Below are 12416 nucleotides of genomic sequence, written 5' to 3' on the forward strand. Positions count from 1 at the left end.
GCAATCAGTCTGTAAAGTAGATTGCTTGCAAATCACTCATGTGACCCATTCTGGAATATTGCTGAAGTATGCGGGATCTATACCAAATTGAACGGAGATATTGAATGTATACAGAGAGGATCAGCATGTAGGGTCACAAGTTTCTTTGACCAATGTGTGAGTGTTGTGATGCTGAAGAACCTGAACTGACGGACCCTTGGAGACAGGACATAACCTGTCCTGAGAGAACGTACTTACAAAGTTTCAAGAACTAGCTTTAAATAATGAATCTAGGAATATATTACAATCTCCTGCTTGTCACTCGCATATGAATCGTGAGGACAGGATTAAAGCACACACAGGCATTTAAACAATCATTCTTTCAGCATTCAATAGATTAGGCTAGATTAGTACTTGTTCCATAGATCATGAATACGACACTTCGTAATGATGTGGAATGTGTCAGGTTAATAAAAGGTGTCTATACAAGATATTAAATTACACAAAATATTACATGACACTTAATGTTTTAATATATTTTTTTGTGGGGTTGGGGAAATTACCCACTTACTATATCCAAAAATTCATCTAATGGGTAGAAGGAGTTGCCATTAAGAAATTCTTTTAATTTCCTTTTAAATGCTATATGGCTATCTGTCAGACTTTTGATGCTATTGGGTAAGTGACCAAAGACTTTTGTGGCAGTATAATTTACCCCCTTCTGAGCCAAAGTTAAATTTAACCTTGAGTAGTGAAGATCATATTTTCTGCTAGTGTTGTAGCCATGTTCACTGCTATTACTTTTGAATTTGTTTTGATTGTTAATAACAAATTTCATAGGTGAATACATATCTCTAGCTCTTTAAATAAGTGTCTGGAGGATGATCTTGGATGATGTCAATGGAAAGGAAAGAAAACGCCATAACTGGTACAGTGGGATGTCCCCTCTGCCATTCAATTCAGAGATCTGCAGAGTGTAGATGTAGATAAAAAGCTATGCAGTAATTGAAACAGAATTGGTACAGGACATGGCTGCTTTCACAGATATTACTCCCTCTGATGGGGCTGGATAAACCTGTGGCAGGACTGGAATAGTGTGTGCTGCATGGGTGGATTGGACAAGTCTTGTCCATTGTCTTCCACAGGGATTTGATCCTTGTGGCAAGGTGTTTTGAATGCAACCTGGGCTGTCTGGATCCTTCCCTCCACCACCAGCTTTTGTGAACTACGCAGATAGGAGTTGTCATTGCAACACATTCTTCACTACCTTAACCCTTAACCCTCCTGCTCTCAATAACCATTAGTCCACTGTCCCCACGCCCTCTGCCAGCAGTTTCCCCTTCCTTCGTTCTGTCACCCTCTCCCAAATCTACATCTCCATGCCACCTTCATGGTCTGCTACACCCCACCGACTGTGGTACCTGTGCATCACATGCCTGTAGCCTGTCCATGTACACCCCCCGCCCCCCCCCAATCCTGCATTCCTAGCCAGAAAAGCCACTGCCTCCCTCCAAGCTGCTAGCCACCCAGCCCCAACTCATCTTCCTGCCTCTCATCCCCCTACCCCCCTTCCCCTTCCACACTCACACACACACACACACACACACACACACACACACACACACACCCTAGTTTGCTGAAATGTGATCCCTGCATTCTGTGTCCAGCTGGCACAATATTGTGCTTGTGTGTGCATGCCTGTCATTGACTCAACACTTCTGCTATTCTGTAATTTGTTGCCTTTATTGCTAAATTATTTATCTTGTTTCCAAACTTTCCTATTATATTCATAATTTTTAGATTCATACTTGACGGTTTTGTATGTGACACAGTTAAAAACCATAACTGAATCAAAATGTTACAAATTTTAATTAGTTCTACTTCATTGCTTACTAAAAATACATACTAATGTATAAAAATGCTTCTATGTGTGACAGAGGAGGGCCGTTGTGTATCCACCGCAGTGTAAAACGCAGAAACTGAACACTAATAAATCTGAAAACATGACAAATCCATTTCCAGTCATTCCACTGTAAGGAAATTACCTTTGATACTTAGTTCTCTCCTCTCCCCAATGGAATCTCCTGAATCAGAGGCAGTTAACTTGCATGTAATTTCATGTGCATTGCTTGTAACTGTTACTAACATCAGGTTTCAGAGAGTTTGAAAGAATAGCTGACCATGAACCTGATATGTATTTACTGTACCACTCAATGTGGCATGCACTCAACAAGTCATTGAAAGTCCCCTGCAGAAGTATTGAGCCATGCTGCCTTTATAGCTGTACAACTACGAAAGTGGATGCAGGATTTTGTGCATAAACAGACTTTATGATGTCCCATAAATGTTCAGTGGGATTCATGTTGGGAGATCTGGGGCGCCAAATCATTCGCTTGAATTATCCAGAATGTTCTTCAAAAGAATCACGAATGGTTGTGGCCCGGTGGCATGGTGCATGGTCATCCATAAAAATCCCACCATTGTTTAGGAACATGAAGTGCATGAATGGCTGCAAATGGTGTCCAAGTAGCTGAACATAAACATTTCCGGTCAGTGATCCCTTGAGGACCCAGTCCATTCCATTATGGAGCTATCAATAACTTGCACTGTGCCTTGTTGACAACTTGCATCCATGGCTTTGTAGAGTCAGCACCAAACTCAAACCCTACCATCGTCTCTTACCAACTGAAATCAGAACTTGTCTGATAAGGCCCCAGTTTTCCAGTCTAGGGTCCATCCGATATGGTCAGGAACCCTGGAGAGGTGCTGCAGGTGTTGTTGTTCTGTTGGCAAAGGCACTAATGTCGGTCATCTGCTGCCATAGCCTGTTAAGACCAGATTTTGCCTAACTAATATGTTTGTCATATGTCCCACATTGATTTCTGTGGTTATTTCATGCAGTGTTGCTTGTTTGTTAGCACTGACAACTCTATGCAAATGCCAGTACCCTCAGTTGTTAAGTGAAGGCCGTCTGCATCTTTTTATGTATGAGAAACACAAAATAAGCATTAGGCTGTTGGGGGGGCAACATATGAAGTTTTAAGTGATAAATGTAGCAGGATAATATTGAAAGATCCCTCACAAACCACATTCTTGTATAAAGGTTTTAGTGGTTCTCAAGTTAGTGGCCAGATACACATGGATGAAACAGCAAGTGAAATTGAGAATAGCAAAGCAAATGCATAAATGCTGAACTCCATTTTCAAATGGTACAAAGGAAAATACAGGAGTAGTGCCCTCAACTTAATTATTCCACTACTGCAAAGATGAGTGATATAGATAAGTGTTAGTGGTGCTGAGAAACTGAAACTGAACAAAGCTCCAGAGCCCAAAGGAACCCCTGTCACATTGTAGATTGAATTTGTGGCTGAGTTACCCCATCCTTTACCAAGCAAAATTTGTTACTGGATTGAGGATTTCTTGTTACGGAGGACACAGCATGCTATCTTGGATGGAGAGTCATTGACAGTTTTGGAAGTATCTTTAAACATGCTCCATGGAAGTTTGTTTGATCTCTTGCCGTTCATGATTACCTGAGCTTCTTGCAGACGGTGCAGTTATCCATTATGTAGTCTGAAAAAAGCTGCATAAATATTCTGTTGGATCTTGATACTCAAGTGGTGCAAAGCTTTGCAACATGTCTTAAATGTTCAGAAATCTAAAATTATACAATTCTTTAAAAACTTGTAAAGTATTGCTGCAATATAGGTGACCTCGCAGCTGCAGTCAATTGTACAAATATCTGGGTGTAACAATTGATAAGGACATGAAATGAAACAATCTCACATGCTCAGTTGTAGTATTGTAGGTAAAGCAGGTAGTGGTCTTTGATTCAGTGGGCAAATGCAGTCTATCTACAAACGAAGCTGCTTACAAAACATTTGTGCAACTGATCCTAGAATATTGCTCAAACAAATATATGGGACCCATAGTAACAGCCCCCTAGGGCAGACTTCCTCCAGCTTACTGGGCAGCTACCTCACCCCTTTCAGCTGCTCAGTGACTTTAATGCCCACCATCCCCTTTGGGGTTCTACGAGAACCCTGTCTGAGAGGTGCCCTCTTGGCCGACCTTCTCAATCACCTTAACCTAATTTGCTTTAACACGGGAACACCCATGTTCCTTTCGGATTCCACGCACACCTATATCCGAATCCATGCACACACATTCCCATTTGGACCTATCCTTCTGCACTGCTCAGCTTGCCTGTTATCTTGAGTGGTCCATTCTCTCTGACACACACTTGAGTGACCATTTCCCGTGTGCTATCTGTTTTTGCTGACTCTCACCCCACCTACGTGCACACCCAAATGTCAACTTTCTAAGGCCAACTGGAGGCTTTACTCCTCCCTGGTGGCCTTCAACAAACGTTTCTACAGTTGTGATTACTGGGTAGAATATCTTATAAACGTTATCCTTACCGCCACAGAACATTCCGTCCCTTGCTCTTCTTTACCGCGCTGTGCCCTGGTCCCTTGGTGGACAGAGGCGTGCCCTGACAATTCATGTATGGAGGCATCCTCCTTGCATTTTTAACCATCATCCTACAATAGCAAACTGCATACATTATAAACAGTTGCGTGCACAGTGTTGTCGTGTTCTTTGGGGTAGCAAAAAAGCTAGCTGGATTTGACTTAATGGGTGTTTTAACAGTTCCTTTCCCTTTTCTGTCATGTGGGCTAACCTCCAACAGCTTTGTGGGACCAAGGTCATGCCACAATTTCTGGCTCGACAGTAGCAGACGATGTCATAGTGGACCCTATTGCTATCTCCAACACCTTGGGCCACTATTTTATGGAGATTTCATGGTCCTCGCACTATAACCCTGCCTTCCTCCATCGCAAAAGAACAGAGGATTCTCGGGTGACACCCTTCTCTTCTCGGAATAGGAAGTGATACAATGCCGCCTTTGCTGTGAAGGAGCTAGATTATGCTCTCACTTCACCCCAATGTTCCACCCCAGAGCCAGACAGTGTTCACATTCAGATGTTGCAGCACCTTTCTCTTGTGAGCAAGCACTTCCTCCTTCATACCCTACAACCGCCTCTTGGCAGAGGGCACATTTCCCAAACGCTGGTGTGAAGGTATAGTCATACCCATACCTAAGTCCGGTAAAGACAAACACCATCTCTCTACTAATCACCAATTGTGTTTGCAAGATGGTGGAACATATGATTCATGCCCAGCTGTTACGGTGGCTCAAGTCTCTCAATTTACTAACCACTGCACATAGAGGATTTGGAGCACACCATCCTGCAGTTGGCCACCTCGTCACTGCGTCCACCTATCCCATGAATGGTTTTCTGCAGAAATCCTAGACTGGCTGTGTTGTTCGATTTGGAGAAAACCTATGACACCTGCTGGAGGACTGGCATCCTCTGTACTCTCCACATGTGATTCTTCAATAGCCGCATGCTCCATTTCCTTCAGGAATTTTGAAGACTGAGTTGTCAAGGTATGTGTGGGTTACACATTGTCTGACACCTTTATCCAGGCAAACAGTGTGCTTCATGGTCTCGTCCTGAGCGTCATCCTCTTTGCTGTCACCATTAACCCTATAATGGCCTGTCTCCCACTGGGCATTTCCACGTCCCTTTTTGTTGACGATTTTTCCATCAATTCAGTTCTCCACAGACTTCTCATTGAGCTGCTTCTTCAGCAATGTCTGTCATCTCTACTTGTGGAGCATTGACAATGGCTTTCATTTTCCCACTGACAAAACTGTTTGTGTGAATTTCTGGCAGCACAGTTGGTTTCTTCCACTGTCTTTACATCTTGGGCCTGTCGCTCTTCCGTTCATTGAAACTACGAAATTCATGGGGCTTGTGCTCAGTGGGAAGCTTTCTTGGCCTTGTTTGTGTCTTACCTGGCAGCCCTCTGTAAGCGGTCCCTCAGTGTCCTACGTGTCCTCAGTGTTACTTCCTGGGGAGCAGATCAAACCACCCTCCTCCATTTGTAACGGTCCCTTGTCTGTTCGAAAGTAGATTATGGGTGTTTCGTTTATCCATTTGTGCATCTGTCTGTCTTATGCAGTCTCAATACTATCCACCATTGTAGCATCTGTTTGGCCACTGGTGCCTGTTACACTAGCATGCCATTTGTCTGCCACATGTAGCCACCCACCCTATGCCGCCCCCTTCGATGACTCCTTTCATCGTCAGTATGGGGTGCGTCCCTCTTCTGTTACCTCCTGGAGTTCACTTTTGGCTCTTGCTCCAGCAACTTAACTTCACGCTACCTGCCACTCACCTGATGGGTGTGAACCCTTCACCACCTTGGCTTTGTGTGGTGGCCAATGTTTACTATGGCTTTCATTCGCTTCCTAAGGTCACTAATCCAGCCTCGCTCTATCTTCTTCAGTTTCATGACCTTTGCACTGAACATTGCAATAGTCTCTTTGGGTTCATTGATGGCTCTCAGACTAACCGTGGTGTGTTGGATGTGCCTCGTTATTGGTACTGACATTTTTCGGTATTGGCTTCCGGAACATGGCTCAATATTTACAGAGTAGCTCTTCGACCTGTGTCAGGCCATGCAGTACATCCGGCGACACGGGCTTTTCGATTGAGTCATCTGCTCAGACCTCTTTGTGCCCTTGAGAGCCTCTGTGTGCTGCGCACTATCCATCCATTAGTGCAATGGTTACATAAAAACTGTCACTTGCTCATTCTTGATGGAATCACTGTGATTTTTATGTGGGTCCCTGGTCACATTGCTCGGACAGAAAATGAGGCTGCTGATGCTACTGCCAAGGCTGCAGTCCTTGTACCTCAGCCTGCTAGTTCTTACATTCCCTCTGATCATCTCTGTGCTGCCATCTGTCAGCAGGTGGTGTCACTTTGGCATCACCACTGGTCCTTCCTTCATGGGAACAAGCTCAGTGTTATTAACCCTTTCCCAGTGGCTTGGACGACCTCCTCTCGGTTCTCTCGCTGTGAGGAGATAATTTTAGGTAGGTTGCTTATGAGGCACATTCATTTTACCCATTGCCATTTTGTTAAGTGGTGCTTCCCCAACATTTTGTGCTCATTGCCCTCAATCTTTGACGATCTGCCCTTTTTAAACACTTACTTCTCATTTGCATTTGCCATCTGAGCTATCCTCCATTTTAGTGAATGCTGCGCACGTTCTTGGTCCTGTTTTACTTTTTATCTATTCTAGTAACATGGTGAGGGACATTCAATCTTTAGTTCAGACCTCCATTTCTCTGTGGCGTATTTTAAAGGCCTTTCTCTATGTTCGTGGTTTTAGCTGTCTTCTCTTCTGTCGATCGGCATTAACATGTAGTTGTTTTTAACTCCTCTCTCTGTCTGTGTTCTACAGTCCAGATGTGACCCTAGTTGTATTTGCACCCTAAAACAAAACAAAACTAGCAAAAACCATACTAACAGCGTTATTGAATGGTGGCTAGACAGGTGTTACCCCACAGTAATGACCCACTTGCTGCATTAAACAGCGCGTTTGCATCAGACCCAACCAGTTGCTCATTCAATTACTAATTATCTCATAGACAATTGCCACATTGTGGAATTGTGCTGCTAGCTTGTAATCTGGGTAGTTTTCTTGCACGGAGCTTAAATTTTTTCTCACTCAGCCCGCTGTTTATTTTATATTACTGGTGCTCACTCGTATGTATAACAACACAATTTCACTGTTAGCTTTAGCAATAATGAAGGAATAGTTACGGGTTCACAATTGTGAAACAATGGAAAGGTGAAAAACAATATTGTTTATAGTTTAAACATATTGGTTAAACAGCCATTCTTCCCACATTCCACACAAGAATGGAACAGGGAGAAGCCTTGAATACAACAGAAAGTACCCTCATCTGTGCATTTCAGTGGTTTACAGGGTATACATTTAGGTGTAGGAGAGTAACAACTTATGCTGGTGACAAAGGAAACATAAAAGACTGAAATTAATTTCCGTCTTTCTCAGCTTGTTTCCGTGTTCTGTACAATTCCTCTGTAATGTGTATTTAGCATTCACCTTTCTCATCATCTTGCAGTCACTATGCGGGAAGATGAATGGGTTATGGAGGATCGTCTGGATCCGAATGACGTGGACTGCCCTCGAGCAGCTCCCGTTCCCATTTCTGGTGCGCCAGTAGAATCTGGAAACACTGCGTCTCAGCAGACGCGTACAGGACCCGATGGAGTTGTCTATGAGGTGAGTCTCATTCTTACAGCAACTGATGAGGGGACCTGACCGCCTGACGCAATTTGATTTTCCTTTCATAATTATACCATTTGAAAATCAGTGCCCATACCCTGAAAGGATGCTAAAATGTAGTGAGATCAAATTACTCGTTTTGCTATTGTTCTGTTCCTTTTCGATAACTATTTTTTCCTTTTAATTATTAGACTGGTAGCAGGCATACCTTGTTTCCTTAGAAATTTCAAAAGTCCTGTCTAGGCACCACTTCATTGGAATTCCCATGGCATAGTTAATTTTATGGAAAACATTTTCCTAGAAAAGAAGTTGATAACTGAATTTGTTTTCATGCAATGTGATAAAGACAATGTTGAGCCAGTAACTGTTTATTTGCTTAGCTTTTTGGATAGCTCTAATTTCACTCTTTCCATGACCCAGTGTACTTTTTTGTGAAAATTCATTAATGAAGAAATTTACACTTGAAGCTTTGACCCATCAAGTATTACTTTCTTCAGTATGCATGCGACATCGTGCGCTGCAAATATTTTTCAAAATGCCGCACATAAAACAGGATTATTGTGGGGCTCATACCTTGGGTTCTGTTGATGATGAGAAGGTAGCCCTAGGACTAGGGACCATTTTTATACACTACTGGCCATTAAAATTGCTACACCATGAAGGTGACATGCTACAGACACGAAATTTAACCGACAGGGAAAAGATGCTGTGGTATGCAAATGATCAGCTTTTCAGAGCATTCACACAAGATTGGCGCTGGTGGAGACACCTACAACGTGCTGACATGAGGAACGTTTCCAACCGATTTCTCATGCAGAAACAGCAGTATACTGCCGTTGCCTGGTGAAACGTTGTTGTGATGCCTTGTGTAAGGAGGAGAAATGCGTACCATCACGTTTCCAACTTTGATAAAGGTCGGCTTGTAGCCTATCGCGATTGCAGTTTATTGTATTGCGACATTGCTGCTCGCGTTGGTTGAGATCAATGACTGTTAGCAGAATATGGAACCGGTGGGTTCAGGTGGGTAATACGGAATGCCGTGCTGCATCCCAACAGCCTCGTATCACTAGCAGTTGATATGACAGGCATCTTAGCCGCATGGCTGTAACGGATCGTGTAGCCACGTCTCGATCCCCGAGTCAACAGATGGGAACGTTTGCACGAGCAGTTCGATGTTTGCAGCAGCATGGACTATCAGCTCGGAGACCATGGCTGCAGTTGCCTTTGACGCTGCATCACAGACAGGAGTGCCTGCGATGGTGTACTCAACGATGAACCTGGGTGCACGAATGGCAAAACGTCATTTTTTTTCGGATGAATCCAGGTTCTGTTTACAGCATCATGATGGCCGCATCCGTATTTGGTGACATTGCTGTGAACTCACGTTGGAAGCGTGTATTAGTCATCGCCATAATGGCGTATCACCCGGCGTGATGGAATGGGGTGCCCTTGGTTACACATCTGTCACCTCTTGTTTGCATTGACGGCACTTTAAACAGTGAACGTTACATTTCAGATGTGTTACGACCCGTGGCTCTACCCTTCAATCGATCCCTGTGAAACCCTACATTTCAGCAGGATAACACATGACCGCATGTTGCAGGTCCTGTATGGGCCTTTCTGGATACAGATGTTAGACTGCTGCCCTGGCCAACACATTCTCCAGATCTCTCACCAATTGAAAACGTCTGGTCAATGGTGGCCGAGCAACAGGCAGTTCTTGATGAACTGTGGTATCGTGTTGAAGCTGCACGGGCAGCTGTACCTGTACACGCCATCCAAGCTGTTTGACTCAATGCCCAGGCGTATCAAGGCTGTTATTGCGGCCAGAGGTGCTTGTTCTGGGTACTTATTTCTCAGGATCTATGCACCCAGATTGCGTGAAAAAGTAATTATGTCAGTTCTAGTATAATACAGGGTGATTCAAAAAGAATACCACAACTTCAGGAATTTAAAACTCTGCAACGACAAAAGGCAGAGCTAAGCACTATCTGTCGGCGAATTAAGGGAGCTATAAAGTTTCATTTAGTTGTACATTTGTTCGCTTGAGGCGCTGTTGACTAGGCGTCAGCGTCAGTTGATGCTAAGATGGCAACCGCTCAACAGAAAGCTTTTTGTGTTATTGAGTACGGCAGAAGTGAATCGACGACAGTTGTTCAGCATGCATTTCGAATGAAGTATGGTGTTAAACCTCCTGATAGGTGGTGTATTAAACGTTGGTATAAACAGTTTACAGAGAATGGGTGTTTGTGCAAAGAGAAAAGTTCTGGACGGCCGAGAACGAGTGATGAAAATTTGTTCGCAGCCCAGGAAAATGTTAAGGATATGGTGTTTCGGCCACCTCTCCCAGCCACCATTGATGATTTGAAATGAGAAATAACAGCAGCTATCCAAACTGTTACGCCTGATATGCTACAGAGAGTGTGGAACGAGTTGGAGTATCGGGTTGATATTGCTCGAGTGTCTGGAGGGGGCCATATTGAACATCTATGAACTTGTTTTTGAGTGAAAAAAACCTTTTTAAATACTCTTTGTAATGATTTATAACAGAAGGTTATATTATGTTTCTTTCATTAAATACACATTTTTAAAGTTGTGGTATTCTTTTTGAATCACCCTGTATATTTGTCTAATGAATACCCGTTTATCACCTGCATTTCTTCTTGTTGTAGCAATTTTAATGGCCGGTAGTGTATTAAACAGAAGGATCAACTTGTAACTATCCTACACAGCACAGGGTGAAAGTTTGGATGTTATACACTTCCTCCAGGTCACGCAAATACAACAAATCACATGGTACACTTTGCCTTAGATGTGGTCTATTGTGCACTTTAAGAGGCTTCCAGAGGCATCATTTAGTTCATGGGCCACTCCAGAGAAAGGCCAAAAAAGTTTTTTTACCATTTTTTTCAGTCAGTGGTGGATATCTAAATAACTACAGCACACTGCTCAAATTTTGACAGGTATTCTTCCTGTTTTCAAAAATCTTTTATTGTTGAGAAACACCCCAGAAACATGGTTTTTGGATACCAAACTGAGCCTTGGATTCAAAGACAGCTATTCACACCCAGTGGCTGTACTTCTTATAATGTATTGCAAAGGTCCTGATTCCAAAAAACCTTGAAATGTTTTCCATCTTCGTCCTTTTCAGGGGTACAGAGGTTCAAAATTACCCTACTTGTGCACATAAAATCTGGTGTGCGATAAAAATGTAGTTTATAAAGCATCTCCATGATGGAATGTACAGTATCCTTTTGGTATCAAAGTTGATGCCTAGCTTTCAACCATTCAACATATCTTTATCAATTTGCCCGATCACCGGTGTTGCTATCAGCCATCAGAAAATTTCTGTTCTATGGCTATGGTATTGAAACCATGCTTTGTGGTCTGCTGTAGTCATAACTCAGTTCTTAAAAGTACACTGTAAAAATATAGCCATTGCAAAAGTGGCGTGTAGTTTATTGGAAGAGTGTAACTGTGATTAACATTCTGTGATCGATCTGATAGACAGTGTTTCATCATGTGGTCGTCAGTGTACTAAATGTGAAAATATTTGAGTTGCCTAAATAATGTGCTGTGCTCATTATTAAAAGCTTGTAAAACAAGTTTACAGCAAAACCACAGACATTTGGTAGGGAGTGGGGTAAGGTGAGCTGAGTTCTTGAGCACTTTGGCACACAATTGGCTTCTATGTGGAAAAAATGTGAACTATTCTGACATGCAGAGAGATAAATTATGGTCAGGGTAATACCAGCTTGTTTGTTTCCTGCTTGTTTTGCCAATAAATTCTAGTCTTCTATGCCTTAGAAATCCATGTTGGATACTGCTTCATTGTGTGTGTCTTCTGTAAGATGAGATTAAGACAACTAAAACAGAACTAAATTTTTTCAAAACTTGATAACTGCAACAGATACAGTTTTTCATAAAATGAGTATTTCTGTTTTCGCCTAGAGAGATGAATATAAAAATTTAATTTTTTACATAATTACTAGATGGTACTGAAATTAAGTATTGTAATGAAATATATTGATATAAAAGGTAAACATTATGTCTTTACTATGCCTAACTCAGTTTTGAAATTATTTGCATTTATCAAGTTTTGAAAAAGTTCTCAATTGTAATTGCTGCAGCAGCAGCAGATCTTCAGACTGTCCCCACTCAGTTATTTCTCCTTTTGATCCAGCTCAGTGAATTCTACCTGCGTAGCTTCCAAAATTTCTTGCTCACCCAACAAATGTAGCAAATTTGCAGCAGAATTATAGCAA

At 42.5% G+C, this 12416-nt stretch overlaps 1 protein-coding gene across 3 annotated transcripts in view; it reads left to right on the forward strand.

Moving 5' to 3' along the window:
* The window catches only part of LOC124717120 (histone acetyltransferase Tip60-like), a 105235-nt gene that overhangs the window by 9688 nt on the left and 83131 nt on the right, over positions 1-12416 (forward strand). For 2 of the 3 annotated variants that reach the window (XM_047243850.1, XM_047243849.1), the window contains exon 4: positions 7988-8148. The exons of the other annotated variant lie outside the window; for it this stretch is intronic. In XM_047243850.1, coding sequence (XP_047099806.1) covers positions 7988-8148 — 161 coding nt within the window. The remainder of the gene's footprint in view (positions 1-7987; positions 8149-12416) is intronic. 3 annotated transcript variants of the gene reach the window in all.

This window comes from Schistocerca piceifrons, chromosome 9 (assembly GCF_021461385.2).
Source record: "Schistocerca piceifrons isolate TAMUIC-IGC-003096 chromosome 9, iqSchPice1.1, whole genome shotgun sequence".
Classification (NCBI taxonomy): Eukaryota; Metazoa; Arthropoda; class Insecta; order Orthoptera; family Acrididae; genus Schistocerca; species Schistocerca piceifrons.